This window comes from Carassius auratus, chromosome 23 (assembly GCF_003368295.1).
Source record: "Carassius auratus strain Wakin chromosome 23, ASM336829v1, whole genome shotgun sequence".
In the NCBI taxonomy this organism is placed as follows: domain Eukaryota; kingdom Metazoa; phylum Chordata; class Actinopteri; order Cypriniformes; family Cyprinidae; genus Carassius; species Carassius auratus.
This window is the reverse complement of record NC_039265.1, coordinates 14,722,804-14,744,309: the sequence shown is the minus strand read 5'-3', so window position 1 is coordinate 14,744,309 and position 21,506 is coordinate 14,722,804. Positions and strand designations below refer to the sequence as shown.

Genomic DNA, 21,506 nt, shown 5'->3' with positions numbered 1-21,506 from the left:
GCATTATTTGTTGGTCCTGCTGAATACATTTGGTGGGGTGAGGAGACTATGTTTTCGGCTGTCCCTTGAGCAGCTAATCCGGATTAGTGGACATTAAAAGCACCCGTCTCTGTTGCCCCGCGGGCTCTGTGGGGTGGCACAGCTGCCTCGGTCTCCCCCCAGGACTGGACTGTCCGTCTGCCTGCAGCCCCCTGTAAATACAACAGAGGAAATGAAATGTGCAATAAATGCATCAGTTGGTATTTAATACCGTTGTAAGATAAAAATGGATTTTACAGTGATTTCAGAATTTTGTTCATGATTTCTTTCTTTTTTTTTTTTTTATAACTCAAGAATTAGCATTTTGCTGTGCTAATTATTTGTGATTACATAAAGGCATCATTACACAGCTGAGTTAAGACTGCTCAGTGCCTGCTCAAAATTCAGTGTAAAAACACAAAGCCAGACTAAATAATGACTGTTCTGTGTTCAGTTTGAATTGCTGTGTAAATTGCCGTGTCTAAGCAGCATTAAAAAGCCTCTGTGCCACCTTTGCCATTAGAAACTTTTCATTATTTTAGTTTTGTTTCTCTCTTCAGTTTGGTTTCACCACAGACCTGTGTCACAGTCTTAATTGTTGATTTAATGCATGGATACTTGTGTATTAGTTGATGTGCTTTAGGTAAATTATCACCATACTGCTGAAGTAACAGGCATATCCAGCAGAGAGAGACATAAGCACACTGTGTTTCATTTGAGCTACTTGTGCTTGAGGGGTGGGACTTCCCTTTTTGGTATGTGGATGCAAGTTAAGATACAATTTTCTGACTTGAAATCATTCAAGCATTATCTGTTTGTTTTGCTGAAATGATAATTTCCCCTTAATAGTATCCTAACATTACAAAGGTTTTTCAAGTTTCTTATCCATGAGCCGGTTGAATTGATTATTTTGCAGAGCTCAGTGGATATTCACAAGCCTTGTAATGTAACTATATAACTTTTTTCTGTGTAGTTGTTCCCTTTGGGCTCATATATATATATAAATATATAGATATAGATATATTTATTTAGAATAATTGTATTATCCATTATTGTGTTTATTAAATGTATTATTTTATTAATTTTATTTTTGTTTTGTCAGTAAATAATAATTAAAAATTTTTTTTTTTTTTTGGGTGTATTGTCCTTCCTCAAAAATGAATATACAGTACAGACCAAACGTTTGGACACACCTTCTCATTCAAAGAGTTTTCTTTATTTTCATGACTATGAAAATTGTAGAGTCACACTGAAGGCATCAAGGGCTATTTGACCAAGAAGGAGAGTGATGGGGTGCTGCGCCAGATGACCTGGCCTCCACAGTCACCAGACCTGAACCCAATCGAGATGGTTTAGGGGTGAGCTGGACTGCAGACAGAAGGCAAAAGGACCAACAAGTGCTAAGCATCTCTCGGGGAACTCCTTCAAGACTATTGAAGACCATTTCAGGTGACTACCTCTTGAAGCTCATCAAGAGAATGCCAAGAGTGTGCAAAGCAGTAATCAAAGCAAAAGGTGGCTACTTTGAAGAACCTACAATATGACATATTCTCAGTTGTTTCACACTTTTTTGTTATGTATATAATTCCATTGTTAATTCATAGTTCTGATGCCTTCAGTGTGAATCTACAATATTCATAGTCATGAAAATAAAGAAAACTCTTTGAATGAGAAGGTGTGTCCAAACTTTTGGTCTGTACTATATATATAATACATGCCAGTTGTTATACACTGCTTTCAAATGAAATTCTAATTTAGATGGGTGAATCTATATATTTAAATATCCTGGAAACTGAACCAGTGATCCTGGATGCATGTTTTTATGCTAAAATACACACAATCTTTCTCAGCCTCAAAGTCATTATGCTATCTGTTTTTATCAGTTTTTTTTTCCAGAGTACTCTTACGAACATAACAACTTTTTTTCTCGTGTGCTATCATGCGTGAGCATCTTTGCATGTGTCACAGAGAGCGGTTCTCACCAACCTCATGTTTCTTTTCTGCCCTGAGCATACTAACAACTCTGCTAGAATAACTAGCCTTTGGCATCTCCGTATATACTAATTCAATCCCACACTGCATCACGGCCCCATTTACCCCCAACCTGCTCTTCTGGGGCCCAACCGCAGCCCTGCAGGATTTGAAACTCCTAGCCTGCAGTTAATCTCAGATGGTCCTAAACACTTTTTACCACACATTCTCAGCTTTGAATAACTGGTGACAGCTGCTGAAAATGCTTGGCTGTAAATCATGTACTCCTACACAATAAAATATCTGTTGGCGATGAAATTGAATGTAGGTAATCATCATTTCCAAAGATTTCCCTGAACAATTTCCCTACTTTGGTGGCCAAGTGTATTATGATTCAGCATAATAGAGATGGCTCCGATACTGTATAATAAAGACTTCTCTCTTTTTGTGTGTGCGTATGTGTGTACTAGTGCCAATGCAGTGAGCATTCGGGATGGATTGGACACAGAGACGGGGACGGAGTCTCTCCAGAGCCAGCAGAGAGAGCGGGAGAGGGAGCGAGCTCACAGGAGGGCACGAGAAAGTGAGTGAAATACTCAGCAAAACAGACCTGTTCTCACACTATAAACACATCAGATTTCGTGTGAAAGGGATCAGGAAACATATGATACATATGCCATTATTTGTAAAGAGAGTTCTTGCCCCAGGTGTCTTCCCCCGGGGTTAAGTGTCTAGCAGGAGAATGAAATATTCCAAGCATAGACACGTGAGACAGAAAAAAAAACGGAAAAAAAACCCCAAACAAAAAAAACAAACAGCTTTTTAGTTGGTAAATGTGATGTTTTAGGACTGCTACTGCTAAAGTAACAATTTATAGATGGGCCATTAAAAATCTTTTCACATGATGCTTCAGAAATCATTCAGAATTAATGTTTTGATGGTTTTTTTTTAAAGAAATCTTTGAATAAATAGTTCAAAAGAAAAGCATTTATGTGAAATAGAAATCTGGTGCAAAATGTTATGTCTTTACTGTCCCTTTCGATCAGTTTTAATAATTATTTGCTGAATAAGAACTTGTTCTTAAAATAAAAAAAACCCTTTGAATGGTAGTGTATGACAGTTTTCCCCAAAAGTTAATAAATAATGACATATTTTTCTCTAATACTCCTTTAATGTCATCACTTCAACTCTCCAAGCTCAAGTTGCAGGACGTGGTTGATTTTTTCCCCCCCAGCGTGTCCCCATTCTGTGGTTGTTTGCTGGAAGTTTGCTTGTTTTAAACCAGAACACAAAGTTAGTTTTTGTTGGTGTGCATGCTGACTTGAGCTCTGGGTAAAGAGAGGTCACTTGGAAGTATAAAAGCTTCCTTTTGCATGGAAAAGTAATCAGCAAAGAATGTTCTTGGCTCATTGTTTCTATTGCCTGCAGTGAGGAAAGATTAAAGACTTGTGTGTTGTCAGTAGAATTTAAGGTGATTGAGAAAGTCCCAGCTATGTCTAGAAAATCTACATTGCTGAAGCTGATTATCAAAGTTGTATTTCCTCCGCCTCTGTCTGTATAGGAAAGTACAAGACTGCTTCCTTCTCATACTATCTGACGTACATTTTTTGGAAGCCCCGCTGTTTCTCCAGTTCTGTCCACATGAATCATTTCATGCTCTTCCTCTCTATCTCTCCTGCTGTTTGCACCTCATTAGTGCCAGGCGCATTCATTAGCGCAGCTTCATTAGCAGCAACACCGTCAGACACAAAAGACCGATGGAGGTGTTTGTGAGTGTGTTCATGTGCTCACTGAAGATACTGATTTCTAGATACTGGTTGAACCTCTGTTTCCGACTGTCTTTTAGAGACATCAGACCCCATGGAGTGCTTCTGTATTGTCAGTACTCTCAGTTAGTTGCTCCCCAACACTTGATGGTTTATTGGTTGTGATCCACACTGTATTCAGGTTTTTTGAGTCTGTCTCTGAAGGAAAGCATCTATTCATTTAGTGTGTGTATGTCTGGAGCAGTCGTGTAGCTGTGCTGTGTGTCTCTGGAGGTTTTGGATGTAGAGCATGTGAGAAATGTGTCAGGTCAGCTCCCCTTTTCTTCTCCAGAAATAGTCTTGCATAGTAGAGCAGTTAAGCCCAGAAAGTTATCATGATAGAGCATTCAGTCATTGTGAAGACTAACACTCATGTTTTCTGATGATTAATGTTTTAAAATCTATATTAATAACACACAGGCATGTATTTATGTATGAATGTGTACATATGTACGTGTGTGTTTGTGTGTGTGTCTGTATAAAATCTAAATATATAATATATTAGATATATTTTGTCATAGAAATATATTTTAATGTGTAATTAACATGAATATTTGAGTTATTTTTTAATATATCAATATTTAAATGAATATTAATATTGTACTTATTGAAAATATTTTTTACAAATATGTTTCTTGAGCAGCAAATTATAATGACGACTGGAGTAGTGATGCTTAACAAACAATCAAAGTAATTACATTTATATATATGTGTGTGTGTAAAATTTTTATTATTATTGTTTGATATGTACAAATCCACACATTCTTTTCTCTGATAATAACAGACCTAATTATGTTTCATTATTGATTTGTTTTAAGTTGAATTTGTCATAAAGCTTTATTTAACTCTTAGTTTAAAAAGCAGATCCACCTTTTTCATTACAACAGCAACAAATGTAAAATTCATAATGCTTTTGCACTCACCTCCTGTCAATCCTTTGGCGTCAGAGGGTGATCTGTCGAGGTTGTCCCAGTGCTGACCTCCGCTGGGTGTGATTGGATGAAAAATGTGTGTTTGCTTATTAAAGTCAGGTGTGTGCCCTAGAGGCAGAAGGAGTGAGAGAGGAGATCTCTTTTCTAGCCTCAGGCTCTTATCTGTTAACCGTGCTGAGCCACCGATATTCAGTTTCCATTTTGCAGTTTGGTGTATTTGTAGGTGTTGATTTGGGTTTACTGTTTTGGGTTTGGCTCATCTTTAGGTTAAGCAGGAATTCATGTGTGGGGTTTTGCGATCATCATGACTGCACAAAAAAATTAAGTTTTTCTTTTTATGCGCAGCTTTACTATTAAAGTCATCAGTTATCAGTGGCAGATTGCCCAGGGGCTTATATGCGAGTAGCTTAGACTTCTCCCTCGCTCAGAGCTGGTTCATTGTCTTACACACTCCTGTGCCGTTAAAGTGGAAACTGATGCGGGGCATATTTGATAGACAGTCGAGTTCCCACGTGAAGGAGGTTAGGTTTCATTGAGCCCTTGAAATGTTGCAAGCTAACGAAAGGTGCAGCACTGTAATGAGAACTGTGAAGCAGCGGAGGTAAGACAAATGCATCTCTCTAATAAAAAGAGTATTCTGCGAAGGTATTTAAGTTTAAGATAAATTGCATGATTTTATCTTAAATGTTAGGATTTCTTTTTACTCTTTGTACACTACCCCCAGTAATTTATTTTAACTAGTGTTTAGTGTTTAATGATTTTAAAATCTCTTTGTACAAGTTGTATGCTGATAGATATACAGTTTATACGTAGTTGGAATGAATTACTGCAAAAGTAAAATACATTCAGTAAAGTTATAAAAAAAATATTATGAGAATATTTTATATATATATAAATATATATATATATTAGATATTTTTAGATATAATATAAGCTTTTGCAATATAAAGCTTAAATAATAAATATAATATAATGAATATGAGATTATTTCAGCTCATATTCACTTTTTATTATTGTCATTATTATTATTTCTAAATTATATTAAAATGTTATAAATTAAATAGTAATCATAAACTATATTTATGATATACTAGCCTATATAATGTTACATCTGTTCCTTGACATCCTTATCTCTCTTCCCTGACATCTAAAGCATACTGAAGTGAGCCTAAAGGGACTCTGGAGAGGCTATATATGCATTACCCACTTGTGGACCATCCTTTCTGTAAAAGAGGGCAACAGCTCTTCTTGCCACTGGCCTCTGCTTGTACCCCTGATTGTTAAGGTGATACCGTTGTCCTGTGAACTCAGATGTGGCAGAGGAATGATAGAGCTTCCTCAGTGTGTGAAGAGTCAAATATGGTTGGCTGAAATAGCTGTGATTGATTTGTGCACATGAGTGGCTTTGTGGGAGGTGATGGTCTGAAATGGGCACTCCTGCAGTCCTGGAATGTTTCGGTCGCTCTCGGGGTCCACAGCGCTCTTATCGTTTGGTCAGACCATTTCAGCGCATCCAATGCCACCCAGAGACGCAGCTTCGTCCTTGTGTCTGTATGTATACCCCAGCATGTTTTTTGACTGATGTGATTGACTTCATAAACCTTCAGTTCTTCAGCATAAAGCCCATTTGAGTTTTGTGACTGCACACTTTCATCTGTAGATAATCAGACAAGAGTTCAATTCCTTTTAAACAAAAGACTGTCATTATAAGTTCACTATCAAGAAATGACTCATATTTGTCATTCAGGCCTTTTCCAGAACTATGTACTGTTTTCTGTCTTCGAAGTGTTTTCTTCTCTTTTTTGTTGTTGTCTCAGTCTCCCGCGTGAACGGTCTCTCGAAATCAGAGCGTGTGAATCGTGACTCAGCTGTTGGCTGTGACAGCACATCATTGATGAGCAGTGAGCTCGAATCCAGCTCTTTTATTGACAGCGAGGAGGATGAGGATGCCAGCAGGTCAGACATTACTCAGTTTTCCAGGAACCCTTAAATGTAAATTTGTTTGGCTTAGAGCGCAGGATTCTTTTTCTTTCAAACAATGACTGTACTTATTTCCCAACTTGCATGACAGCACTTCACTCTAATTTAATTTGTAAGGCTTGCCAAAGAATTATTTCCCATTGTTCATGCGTTCTCTTCTATTTTGTCATTGTGAAAAAGTTAAATAAAAAATAGTGACTTAAGTGATATGGATTTCTCTTTTAGTGCATTTTTACTAAAAAGGCATTGTTGCCATTTACTGTAAAACTTGTCAAGATTACCCATAACTCCATACCGAACTCTTTCCATGTGTCTGACATTGTCTGATTTCTCTCATTTTCTCTCATGACCTCTCATTTTTTCTGAAGCCACAGACGTAGCAGTTCAGCCGAGCAGAGCTCTTCATCACACCTCATGCGTAGACACAAACGCCGCCGACGGAGGCAGAAAGTCTCCAAAATGGACAGGGTGAGAGTGTGGAGGAAAAGTACACATCTCTACACCGTTGTGTTCGAGCTGTACTTATCTTTTTTCTGTCTTTTTGACAGTCCTCATCCTTCAGTAGTATTACAGACTCCACTATGAGCCTCAACATTATCACTGTCACTCTCAATATGGGTAAGAACTTATTCACTAGATCACCCTGTTCTTTTTCCCATCATCCATCCCTGTGCTTCCTCCCTCTTATGTCTTATCTTTCCACTCCACCTGCTTAATAAACCGAACCTCCTGTATTTCAAGGTCTACTGTGCACAATGTGGTCTAAATACAGATAAACACATCATATCTATCTCTCTCACAGAGAAGTACAACTTCTTGGGCATCAGTATAGTGGGTCAGAGTAATGACAGAGGAGATGGAGGCATCTATATTGGCTCTATTATGAAAGGTGGAGCGGTGGCAGCTGACGGCAGGATTGAGCCTGGAGACATGCTGTTACAGGTGAAATGATCAGCAGTCTGAATCCACGTAGACACTGGTCTAATGCACTCTTAGAAAGATTAAAAATTATAAAATGTGCTTCCAAATTATTGCCAGGACACAATGTTACTTCAGGGGAAATTGTGTCATGATTTACTCACCGCTATATCATTCTATTGGGTAAATACCACTTAAATGTTGAAACCAGGAAAATCATCTTGAATATATCCTTGGATTGCGACATTGTCAAATTTAAATGGATAATTTGCACTTACACTGATTCCTTGAACAGAACTGAAACTGGCCTGTTATTGTAAGACTCTTCTCATTTTAGTTTCTAAAAGCACTTGTGGAATTGTCAAGGTCTGGGTCACCTCCTTGTGTTGTTGACTTATGCGCTCCATTCCCTTTCCTTCCTGCTAAAGGACCTTTTGGTGCCATTGACCAGGGACAAGAGTCTTTTGTCATTTATTTAAGGGGTTTTCCTCACCCTGGAAAACATAAGGGTTAGATGACCCAGTGTTTTAGGTGAATTTTGAGAAATGATGTCCAAGTCATCATAAACCATCACATATGTGAACAAACAGGTAGTTTGGTAGACTACGAAACCGTGGCCTTTTTTAAAAGCCATTCTTTTGAAGAATTAATTCACCTCATAGTCATTAGTTACTCACCAAACTCATTTGAATTTATTTCTATTGTTATACATAAAAAGAGACATCCTATTAATCCTTTTTATGCAATTTTTAGTAAAAGTAAAAGTAGTCCATATTACTTAATTCACTATTTTATATAAGTCTTAATAGCTTTATGCGAGGAAAAAGTTAACTTACATTTAAGTCTGTTTGTTACGCAAAGCTATCAGATTTAAGAATATCTATAATTTTCTCAGGTTAATGATGTGAACTTTGAGAACATGAGTAATGATGATGCTGTCAGGATTCTGCGGGAGATTGTCTCCAAACCTGGGTGAGATTGGATGTTACACCTCTATATTGATACATTTTCAGTGAATCTGAATGATCTCTTTAACATGGTTTCTTGTTCCATTTGTCCTCTACAGGCCAATAGGCCTAACAGTGGCAAAATGTTGGGACCCCTCTCCTAGAAGCTACTTCACCATCCCTAGAGGTACCTGCCACCTGTCATTATAGCAGCTAAATTACAGACATGAAGCCCCATGCTGCATTCATCCAGTTCATTTTTTGGATCAGTTTTATTGGATTGTACTTAAATTCTTCCATCCGTCTGTCCTCAGCTGAGCCGGTGAGACCCATTGACCCTGCTGCCTGGATCTCACACACTACTGCACTTTCTGGGCCATACCCCCATTATGGTATGATTAAAGTCACTGTCCTAGAGATCATCACTAAAATTTAATAGAATGGCAAATTTATGATGTTCATCACTGCAATTTCTCTCTCATTTCACAGAGTTTGATGACGTCCCCCTTTCAGTGTCAAAGACAGACATGGCAACTTTAGTAAAGGTTATGCAGCTACCAGATTCAGGCCTGGAGATTAGAGACCGAATGTGGTTAAAGATCACTATAGCCAACGCTGTCATCGGTTTGTGCCTTTCTTTGCTGAGGTTTGAATTTGTTGGGTGGGAGGTACTTTCCTTGTGCCTTGTTTATTGCAAGCATCTAGTTTTTGGTATAATCAGTGTAATCAGTGTTATTTTTCTCATTGCTCAATCTCTGTTCCAGGGGCTGATGTTGTCGACTGGTTGTTCTCACGGGTGGAGGGCTTCAAGGACCGCCGGGATGCTAGAAAATATGCCAGCAGTTTGTTGAAACATGGCTACCTGAGACACACAGTCAATAAAATCACCTTCTCGGAGCAGTGCTACTACACCTTTGGAGACCTGTGCCAAAGTACAGTCAACACACACACACTTGAGTTGATAAAGATCCTCTTATTAACTTTATATCACCATTTATTAATAAAAAATATAGTAATATGCTGAAATATTCTTAGAATTTTAAATAAATGCATTTTAATATATTTTTTTAAATGGAATGTATTCAAAATATAGTAATATGCTGAAATATTCTTAGAATTTTAAATAAATGCATTTTAATATATTTTTTAAAATGGAATGTATTCAAAATATAGTAATATGCTGAAATATTCTTAGAATTTTAAATAAATGCATTTTAATATATTTTTTAAAATGGAATGTATTCATGTGATGGCAAAGCTGAATTTTCAGCAGCCATTACTCCAGTTTTTAGTGTTGCATGATTCTTTAGAAATCATTCTAATATGCTGATTTTTGTTCTTAAGAAACATTTCTGATTATTATCAGCATTAACAACTGTGTTTATGTCTTTAATCTCACTTTTGATCTATTTAATGTATATTTGATGAATAATTTCAGTCAAAAAGAAAAAAAGAAATGACCAACCCCACAAATTTATATAAAGAGTAGTTCATTTTCAGAATGACAATTCTGTCACCATTTACTCACCCCCAACTTGTTCCAGATCTGTCTGAGTTTCTTTCTTCTGTTGAACACGAAAGAAGATATTTAGAAAAATGTTGGGATCCAAAAGTTGATGAGCACCACTGACTTCCATAGTATTTTTTTTCCCTACATTGGAAGTCAGTGGGGCTCAACAACTGTTTGGATCCCAACATTTTTCAAAATATCTTCTTTTGTGTTCAACAGAAGAAAGAAACTCATACAGATCTGGAACAAGTTGGGGGTGAGTAAATGGTGACAGAATTTTCATTCTGAAAGTGAACTATTCTTTTGAAGGGGTCATATGGGGCTGCTAAAAAGAACATTATTTTGTGTAATGCAAGTAAGGTAAAAAAAAAAAAAAATTATTTCATATAATGTAGATTATTGTTTCTCCTCTATGCCCCGCCTTCTAAAACGCTTCAATTTTACAAGGCTCATCGCTCTGAAAAAGCAAGTTGTGCTCTGATTGGCCAGCTATCCAGTGCATTGTGATTGGCCGAATGCCTCAAGCCTGTGACAGGAAATGTTACGCACCTTAACATACTTTGATACCGTCTCCCAGGCCAGCAGCACCAGACTCATGCTGCGTTCCAGCAGGTTTTGAGCCCTTAAGTCATGACTTCAAACCATGACTCACGACTTCGTAGTGTTCCAGGCAAGTCACGACAAACTACCTGAGCGCAAGGAACTGTAGCTTAGTCCTAAAATCTATTTTTCAACATGTATCACTTGAATAATCACTGCATCCATAGGCAATATTATCTGTAGTTGCTGCAATTGTTGCTTCGCGGGCTATGTGATGTCAGAGCTCGGAACTGGTAGTATATTGGTCTAGTACGAGTTCACGGGTGGGAGGCGAGCACCAACCTCCTGCTCTCTCTCGTGAAGCCAATGAGGAAGTGACTAAAACTGTAATTCATCGACTGGCAGCTTGAGGCTGGCTGCAAAAGGGAGTCAATCCCATAGATTTCCCATGTTAAAATGCCCAACTTTACAGCAGAAAAAAACATGTTTACAGCCTGGTTCAAAAAATTATTTTGGTCTATATTGCTATTTTTGGCCTTCATGACAAATGTGAGGGGGTGATTTTTTTTTTATAACTCATCTGTTTAAGCCTTAAAGTTCTGCATAATTAAGGGCGCGGCCACTTGAGTGACAGGTGGATTGCCGCTGCTGACACTGATGTCATGCTAGGAAGGCGTGGCTTTGCACTTTACAGATCTTCTTTATGCACCAAGAGCTTGTTACACTCCAAAGAGAAAGGAAAAATTGAAATCGCATCATATGACCCCTTTAACAATAGTGTACCTTTAATACATTAAGATAAGATCTGGCTTAAAGGTTAAAGTCAAAGATTTGGTTCTTAGAGTCATAAACGGTCATTAATAATACTACAACTACGTGAAATATAGATAATTGTAATGATATTGAAATTCTTTTGTTTGCAGATATGGCTTCTCTCAATCTGAACGAGGGATCTAGTGGTGGGGGCTCTGATCATGATGGTCTCGCTCCTCTTCCTCCGCCAGGAACCAACCCCTGGCCCCTGGGCAGTCAGCCCTACCCTTACCCAGGTTACCCCACTCCTCCACCGGGCTTCCCTCCTGGATACTCAGACCCTTGCCACAGTTTTCACAGTGGCAGTGGAGGCAGCCAACAGAGCGAAGGTGGGTGTTGTTTGTATGTAAGACAATAAATGATGCACTGGTGGATAAAAGGGAAAACCCCTTTCCACATTTTGTTTCCACGCACAATCCCGTGAGCTTCCTGTGAGACGTTTTCTTTCGGTTTCAGGTGTACCTAATGATGTTAAGTAACATCATTACACTTTTACGTTAGTTACGATTACGTTAGTAACTGCAGTGGAATTTACTACAGTAAAATGGAAACCATGAGTGGGTTTGTTGTACATCTGCATGTAGGATGATTATATACAATACTACAATATATTCATGCAGATTGAGTTTTGCTTTCAGTACCTGAATGAACACGGCACCCAGACAGAATGACATCATTGACACAAGGCTAGTAAATCATGTGCACATATTTGCATGATTAGACCACTTTTAAAATTAAGTTTTAAAAATCAACTATTTTGACATTTTAGCAGTTGATACTCATGTTAATCAAATTAATAGTAATTAATTAGTCAGATACAGTTAAACTAGAAGTAAACAAAGGCATGAAAGTGATGAAATCATCATGAAAATGATCTGTAATGTGAAGGATTATAATTGATGTGTAATTTAATTACTAGGTACTAGACATATTATGAGTTAAAGATTTAGGACAGACTTCAATATTGAAACTATATGTAACCAAAATGCATAATACACTGCTCAAAAAATTAAAGGGAACACTTAAGCAGCACCTCCTAGATCTGAATGAATGAAATAGTCTAATTAAATACTTTGTTCTTTACATAGTTGAATGCGCTGACAACAAAATAACACAAAAATTATAAATGAAAATCAAATTTATTAACCCATGGCGGTCAGGATTTGGAGTCACACTCAATATTGAAGTGGAAAAACACACTGATCCAACTTTGATGTTAAGTCAAAATACCACCCTCATGGAGTCGTGTTGAGCAGACACATGCACATTTGTGGCCTGCTGGAGTTAATTTTGAATGCCTCTGGCAGTGCTCCTCCTGTTCCTCCTTCCACAAAGGCGGAGGTAGCAGTCCTGCTGCTCTGTTGTTGCCCTACTATGGCCTCCTCCACGTCTCCTGATGTACTGGCCTGTCTCCTGGTAGCACCTCCATGCTCTGGACACTACGCTGACAGACACAGCAAACCTTCTTGCCACAGCTCGCATTGATGTGCCATCCTGGATGAGCTGCTCTACCTGAGCCACTTGTGTGGGTTGTAGACTCCGTCTTATGCTACCACTATAGTGAAAGCACCCCCAGCATTCAAAAGTGACCAAAACTTCAGCCAGAAAGCATAGGAACTGAGAAGTGGTCTGTGGTCACCACCTGCAGAACCACTTCTTTTTTGGGGGTGTTTTGCTAATTGCCCCACCTGTTGTCTTTCCATTTGCTCAACAGCATGTGAAATTGATTGTCAATCAGTGTTGCTTCCTATGCAGGCAGTTTGATTTCACAGAAGTGTGATTGACTTGCAGTTACATTGTGTTGTTTAAGTGTTCCCTTTATATTTTTTTTAGCAGTGTATATAAGTATATATATATATTTTTGTATTTTGTTTATATATTTAAATATGTTTATATATGTGAGAATACATTTTTATCCTTATCATGGTTTCATTTACTGAGTGTTACAATGATATTTTGTTAAAATGAAATTACTTGATTTATTGAATAAAAAAAATATAATTAAATCAGTTTAACACTAAGACTAAATAAAGATCTCGAATGCCAACTATTTTCTTTACAATCATTCCATTTCCAGAGCATCATCATTGTTGCTGTATTCACATGGATATTCCATTGTGGTATTTCCAGACTTTCACTTTCACTTACACTACTTGTGCCACCCTTTGCATAAATGTGCATGGTGGAGTTGGTACAGAGTTGGGAATGTGAATCAGTATTAATGCAAAGGTCATTTATCGTAATTACTTTTTAACACAGATCCAACATACTCAAGTTTGGTCGCTTCTGGGAGCATAACATATGGTGGTATCACAGAAACTGGGGTGCAGGTTTTTTTTGAAGAGCTTGTTGGTATATTCGGTGTGGGAGTGTGAGATGGAAGATCTGGTTTGGCAACATGTGGTAATTCTGATATTCCCTCTGTTTTTGCTGGCCGTCTATAGACTGATGGAATTTTCTTCTATTCACGTGGTATCCGGTAAGATCAGCACTCTCATTTAAACGTCCTCCCTCCCCACCTTTTCTCCTTGACATCTTGTTATTCCAATGGTTTGTCATCATATGGCACATGAATCATTGGGGTTGCCATTGTGACTCCCCAGCTGTGTGGCTTGTTTGTGTTTCTTGTGTGGGAATGTGGAGTTGTACTATCATTGTGCATGAGAATCTGACTGATTCTCATCCTTTGAAAAGTCGTTATGCAATGCACTGACTTTTTTTGCCAGTCTGAATCAACTTGGAAAAGTTAAAGTGAATATTTCCATGATACTGTATGATGTGAGTTGAAGCTTATTCCATTCCCAAGAACTGTATTATCACAAAAATGTAGGAAATCCATGCCATTTTGACCTACTCTCAATGCTGACGTTGGTTAGAACGCATAACCACCACAAAATGTTCATATTTGTACCATATTGTTTCTGTTGATGTATTGATGTTAATTACCCTCATGTTATTGCTGGCCTCCACACCGTGTCCTAACCAGATGCGACATTACAGCCAATCAGAGCACAGGTGAAGAGCATAAAACTAAACATGTGCCTTCCATGTGCTTCTCCAGACAGCTTTTTTATAGTGTTTCTTGTCAGAATTGGGGAATTCGTTTTTGGTTGTTTCTAGTATTACATACTGAATATATGATAATATTTTGGACATTTTTGCATTTTATTTTAATGAGACCGTTTCAGTAGAGAATATATATATATATATATATATATATATATATATATATATATAATTATTTTTTTTTAAATAAAATATAAACATGCATGCGTGTATCTAAATATACATAATAAATATACCCAGTACACACACATATATTATGGTATCAAACTTTTATTTTAGATGCGATTAATCACGATTACTCGTTTGACAGCACTAACAACTTCTTATCAAAGGTGAAAACAGTTCTGCTGCCAATCTTGATACATAATTTTTTTTTTTAAAGTTCATAAAATGAATTACACAGCTGTAATTCAAAATGTGGGTAAAATGGAAAGAATGGCTGTAATTGCATTTAAATTTAGTTATTAGCAGAGGCTTTTAAAAAGCGACTTACAACTGAGGACAATAAAAGCAATCAAAACTAACAAAAGAGCAACTATATGTAAGTGTAAATGACAAGTCTTGGTTATTGCTTAAGTCATTGCTTGTCAAGTCTGGTTTTGTGAGGGAAAATAATTCTACTTTTGTCCAAATACGTTTATCTCTTATCACAGGCAGCAGAAGCAGTGGCTCCAACCCCAGTGCTGGAAAAGGCCGCAGACCCTCGCCTCGAGAGAAGGACCATAAGACACCATGCTGTGGGGGCAGTGAATCAGAAATGGGAGCATGGGTAGTAAGGAGGGGTGAGAGAGCATCCAGTCAGCTGAGTCAACAAAGCCACAGCCGCTCTGCCAGTCAGGCCCACTCCAGCCACAGCTACACTCACTCTGGGTACAGCCACGGCCAGTGTCACAGCATCTCGCAGCAAAGCCACAACTTCATCTACAGCCATGCTTCTTTCATTCAGCCCAGTCATCTGTCATCCTGTGCCCACAGTGAGAGAAGTCACGGCTCTTCGTACGGCCCGCCGGGTCTGCCCCCTCCATACTGTCTCGCTCACCTCGCCCCCAAAGCGACAGCAAGCAACAGCCCACCTGGGGCTCCCCCCGTCCGGGAGCTAGGAAATGTCCCCCCAGAACTCACCGCTAGTCGACAGTCATTTCAACATGCTATGGGCAATCCTTGTGAATTTTTTGTTGATATTATGTGACAGGAGAGTGCCTTTAACCCTTTCAGAGCACAAGGCCTACTTCCGCAGTTTGCTTCATCAAATTATGCTACTGATGATCCCGCACTGAGAATGTACAAACTGACAGCCCGATTGAAAGAATTTAAAGGGACAGTTCACCCGATAATGGAAGGTCTGTAGCTTGCTCATTTATCCTGTTTCTTTCTTTTGTGGAACAGAAAATTACTGTTGTAATTGTTAACTAAAGAATGACTATAAAAAAAGTAATTGAAATAAAGCTCAAATCAAATATAAATATTAGATGAAAAACTTCAGTGAAAATTTGAAATGTTGCCTTGGCAACTAACAGAAATAGATTAATGTTAATAAATCCTAACATGTTTTTATTTTTACTTTATTTTTATCCATTAAAGCAATTTACAAACAATGAACTAATCATTTCTAGACAACAGCAGTGGTCCTAAAATTATTTAAACTAAATAAAATATAGAAATGTTGTATAGAAATAAAAAACATTACTCATAAAAATAAATTCACATAAATAACTAAAACTTTCAAATCAAGCTAACAATAAATATTAATATAATAGTATATAGCATACTTAACTGCCATTTTTGAAACATATTTTATCCAGAATATTCTGACAACTCTATATAATGAGAGTGAATAGGGAGGGACAAGGGCTTTCAAGCTACAAAATGACAGAAAACAAAAAAAGGAAGGTAGGGGAAAAGTAAAGATTTTCATTAGTTACCAGCTCAGCTTTCTGTGACCAAAGTTTATTCAGCAGACTTGAAATAAAGTCCACTTTTGTTGCATTTTTTGTCATTTTGGAGCATTTCAGGACAGCCCCAGTCCCCTTTTACTTCTATTATGTGGAAAGAAATGAAAAGGATATATATATATATATATATATATTTATTCACATTTTGTGTTCCACAGAAGAACGAAAGTGTTGGGGGGGAAAAAAACACAAAGAGTGAGCTAATGATGACAGATTTTTCTTTGTTAGGTCAACTCTTTCTTTAATGTCCATTCAGTGTTATTTAGATCACGGAAGGACACTTAAAAAAAAAAGCACAACTGCAGAGTTCATTTAAACTGACACGAAAACTACAATACTGCAGTAGCAGCACAAGATAACACAACTAATAAACTTTTAACAGGAAAAGTCATTGTATCAGACTGTCTGCTTCTTATACTCAGCTGCTCTGCACTTTGTACAACTTCAAGCCAGACAACAGGACTCTTTACACAGTCCATACTTTCAAATGTATTCACGCTCAGGATGATTTCTTTCCTTACACAGTTGCATCTGATTTTATATTCACAAAGTCATAACCCTGTTGACAATCAGACATAATAATGACAAATGATGTACTAAACATTGCTGAATGTATTGTCTTGTGAGGCTACAACTCAGAATTCCCTCATTAACTTGATAGCATGTTATCACAAAATAAATGCTCAGATGTTAATTTTAGACTCATGGTTGCCAAATGTCCGTCATGAACTCTTAATGAACATGATACATTTTAAACAATAACAAACAGGTGCTTTTCATCGAGTCTGTGAACTGACTGTTCAGATGTCACCAGTTGTCTTAGTATTCACCACTGTGTTACAAACGTCACTGTACAGTTAATGCAGTAGAATGGTAGAAGGCCTTTTAAGTTATAACAGATATTTATAACAGATATTAAAGCAGACAGATAGGTTAACCAAAGTCCCTTGACAATAACGGAGTCATGTTTTTTTTTGTTCTCAAAAAGTTGTTTTTAGAGAAAGTTATGATATTTGTTATGGTTTAAAGCAGTGATAACATTATATATATATATATATATATATATATATATATATATATATATATATATATATATATATATAAATAAACTGAGGAAATAAAATGTATTAAGAAGTGGCCAGCCATAGTCTTTTTTCAAAAACACAAATTTAACAAATTTACTCTTTGGCACCATCAGGTCTCTATTTTCTATTTGGTGGACAACATTGGAGTCTCTGGTAAAAGCATACGGCAGTCCTGCCTTCTCATTGTTGACATGTACTGTACGTGACAAGATTATAAAATGTATAAGACAATCTCTATGTTGTGTGTGCATCTATTGTGATACTTGTGAGAAGGTATCTCCAAACCATAGTTTCTGATAGGGGTCTTATCTCCAGAGATTTGTTGTAGTGGTAAAACAACATATTTTCCACACTGATCAGAAAGTTGATCTCAAAACTAAAGTTCATACAAAGACTTGACACAGAAATGAAACAAAAATCTGGGAATATTGTAGGTTTTGAACACATTCTTGATGTAATTTATCATAATTGTTTCCAAAACAACTTATTAAATTATTAATTATAAACAATCTTATATTAATTATAAACTTAAAATGTGTAATTAGTGATACGACCATACATTATTGTATGTGTCTAAAATATTTTAACTCATACTTCTATATAATGAATGTATCCCAAGTTAATGGGATAATGTACAGCCAGCCATAAGTTATCGTAGCATTAACACACATTGTTGTATAAAAAATTATATATTTTCAATGTATGACTTCAGGTATTTTATACTGCTCAGGTATTTTTTTTTTTAATCCACACTTAATAAATTACATTTCTGAGTAACTGTTGAACGTCAGACACACCTCATAAATGATTTATGTCTATTACATCATTATAAAGAGAACAGTTGATGGTAAGGCTGAAACACTTACTGGCATACGTAAGGATTTTCCCTGCTACTTGTAAGACATTTACATAAGTGTGCCTTGCTTTGGCTGTGACACACTACAGCAGCTTCTCAGTATGAGGAAGTGACAAGTGTTTTTTATTCAACAAGCAACCAAAATGCTTATCATTTAAAGCGAGGGAAAGTGTCAAGTGGAAAGAACAGATGCCTAAATGATACTTAGCCTTGGTGTGATGATACACTGATGTTTATCTAGAAGTCTTTAGCAACGTGTGTGCAATATATGTCGAGTCTGATGCATAGACCATTTTTTTCTCTTTTCTGGACACTTCAAATGATGTCTAGACAAAAGGTTCTTAAGTGAGTCGAGCTGCAAATTACGTGTTTGGTGTGGTGTGACGATTACATTTAACCTTCCAATGAAAAGGTTAGCGTGGGTGTGTGTGATGTGGTATTAATGTAGGTGTATGTGTCAGAAGCTTTCTAGCTTTCTTTTTTAGTTGATAAAATGATGTAATAATGTTTTAGAATAGCACTACTGAATTGAGTCTAATTTTTGTAAATGATGAGACCCTGTATACAAAACTAACGTGGAAAAAACTGAGACACTGTCTGGAAGTATTAGCAATTTTAGTTATTGGTTATGAAAAATAGTGGCTGTTTAAAAGTTGCAACTATGGGCTATGTTTAAAGAGCAAAGCTGTACAGAATTGTGAAATTAGTGCAACTAACAGGCTGCTGTGATCGATGGGATAGAGCTGTTTAGCCACATCCCTTTAAAAGACAATGGCATTCCTCTCAAACTGCGACTCAGGCCCAGTACCTAAAACTTATATCTGTGTTATAAGGAACTGTTATTTCATTCATTCAATTCTTTTAATTTGTCTGTATGTATGATGAAATCTTTAATGCAGGTCTGGAGGGTATAGTTTCCTGCCTAAAACTAGTAGAGCAAAACTGAGAAACGAGTTAGTATAGCACTTTAGTCAACGTCTCAAAATCTGGTTAAATGCCTTAAATAATGTGTGTGGTTAACACAAGTTTAAGATATTTCCAGGTTTTATTTACAGCATAAAAAAAGATGGTTGCTAACAAGTGGCTAAATGGGACTACAGAGGTTGTCAGGGTCATTACACATCATCACACTGAAAAGGAAAACGCCTTTATTTGCTTTAATCCACTTCCAGAGAACTGGGTATGTAAATAATTTATTACTTCATAAGTTGTCTGTAATGGATATGGATTTTTTTTTGCGCAAGATAAACTATATATTGAAATTGGTAAGGTGAGTGTTTGCTGCATAATGCAATTGATCGAACACAAAATATGATTCGTATTTACAAGATTGTAAAAAGTGTTCAGGTCTTCACAGAACTCGTAATTACAGCTTGTACAGGATCTGACCTTATGTAGCTCTGTCCCGTTTAGAGCTGTATTTGTTGTTCTCTGTCTTCTGTTTGTGTTTGTATATATATATATATATATATATATATATATATATATATATATATATATATATATATATATATATATATATATATATATATATATATATATATATATTAGTGCTGTCAAACGATTAATTGCGATCAATCACATCCAAAATAAAAGTTTTTGCTTACATAATAGATGTGTGTGTACTGTTAATAGGCTATTTATTATGTATATATAAATTCACACACATACAGTATATATATATTGAAAATATTTACATGTATATATTTATATAATTTATATCAGATAATATAAAATATATTTAATATAGAAATATATATAATATTTTTCTTAAATATATACATGCATTTGTGTGTATTTATATATACATAATAAATATACACTACACACACACACACATATATATTACATAAACAGTTTTTTTTATTTTGGATGCGATTAATCGTTCGACACCACTAATATATAATTATATATAATAAATAATATATGGTTTATTCTGAAGCAATATTCTTATCAGTTTTCTAGCTGTGACATATAAATATTATTTTTTTTATTTTTTTTATGCTTAATCCAAAGGCATTTTTTTTACTTTTATAGAGGGAATTTTCCCCCAACCTCATTAATACTTTTAATTTAATTGTTTTTACATTTAATCTATAAATTCAATTATAATGTGATTATTGTTATCTCTACGTTATAAAATTAAATAATTTCGGTTGCTTTCTGTGAAATGCTGTGATTGCGCCAAAAAATGTAGTGACCTAATGTTATTGTACTTGGTTATTGTACTGTTTATTGAACTATTAAACAGTCGTAAAAATGTGGTGAAAACTCTGTGTGATTTTGCCTTACTAACTGTATTTTGAAACTTTTCATTTTGATTTTTACCTCTGCAGGCTTACTTGTCTGGCGTTAACGAAGCATTAATGTCAATAATGTATTCCTCAGGTGCTTTGTTTGGTCGCTGGTAGTGTTTCCATAATACAGAGTCCGAGGACAGCTCACAGCAGAGGATACGTCAAGTGCTGTCACCTAGAAATGACGTCAATCATGACCGCGAGAACGCAGCATGATAGTACAGTTCAGGCTGGATTATTTGTGTAGTGTCTAGTGTGGCTTTCATGGGCTTTTGCATTGGTCAAGACTGTATTACAAAAAGTGTTTTATACAAAATTCATCTTAATCTTATTGTGCATTTAAACGCGTTAATGACCACAGAACACGCATGTTTTGTTTTGTGTTATGTTTTTTTTTTCTCTTTGTGTTGCATAAAAAAAAAACTTAATCAACTGTTTCTTGAAAGTATATGGAATTTAGGTTAATACCATGCCTATTTCATGCTCCATTTCAAAGGCAGGAGTAACCTAATAAGGAAATAATTAAAATATAGCCGTTTGAGGAACTCGAAACTGCAGTTACGCAGAGTCTCTAATGTGGATGACACGGCAGGTGATGTGTATGAGTTCTCTGGATGTGTCATGGTGTGTCATTCACCAGCTGTTAAACAGCGTCTCATTTAGAACGCTGCATAGCCTACGTCATCGGAGAAGTCTCATTTAAGAAAAGTAACGTTTAATTGAAAGGTAAAATATACATTTTAGTATTCCTCACAGGGAATAAGAGTCAATTTGAATATGGTTAGTTTTTTTTTTAAATAAGTCATCCTTAATAAC

General features: G+C 36.3%; 1 protein-coding gene across 2 annotated transcripts in view; it reads left to right on the top strand.

Moving 5' to 3' along the window:
- The window catches only part of LOC113041461 (segment polarity protein dishevelled homolog DVL-1-like), a 29,498-nt gene extending 12,069 nt beyond the window's left edge, over positions 1-17,429 (top strand). Inside the window, exons 4-15 of one of the 2 annotated variants that reach the window (XM_026199998.1) lie at positions 2,460-2,572; positions 6,544-6,682; positions 7,075-7,174; positions 7,255-7,324; positions 7,509-7,648; positions 8,520-8,596; positions 8,691-8,758; positions 8,886-8,963; positions 9,061-9,195; positions 9,336-9,503; positions 11,545-11,763; positions 15,154-17,429. In XM_026199998.1, the coding sequence (XP_026055783.1) occupies positions 2,460-2,572; positions 6,544-6,682; positions 7,075-7,174; positions 7,255-7,324; positions 7,509-7,648; positions 8,520-8,596; positions 8,691-8,758; positions 8,886-8,963; positions 9,061-9,195; positions 9,336-9,503; positions 11,545-11,763; positions 15,154-15,689 (1,843 nt within the window). In that variant the 3' untranslated portion in view covers positions 15,690-17,429. The remainder of the gene's footprint in view (positions 1-2,459; positions 2,573-6,543; positions 6,683-7,074; positions 7,175-7,254; positions 7,325-7,508; positions 7,649-8,519; positions 8,597-8,690; positions 8,759-8,885; positions 8,964-9,060; positions 9,196-9,335; positions 9,504-11,544; positions 11,764-15,153) is intronic. The other variant, XM_026199999.1, reaches the window with a different exon arrangement.
- Positions 17,430-21,506: the final 4,077 nt, after the last annotated feature.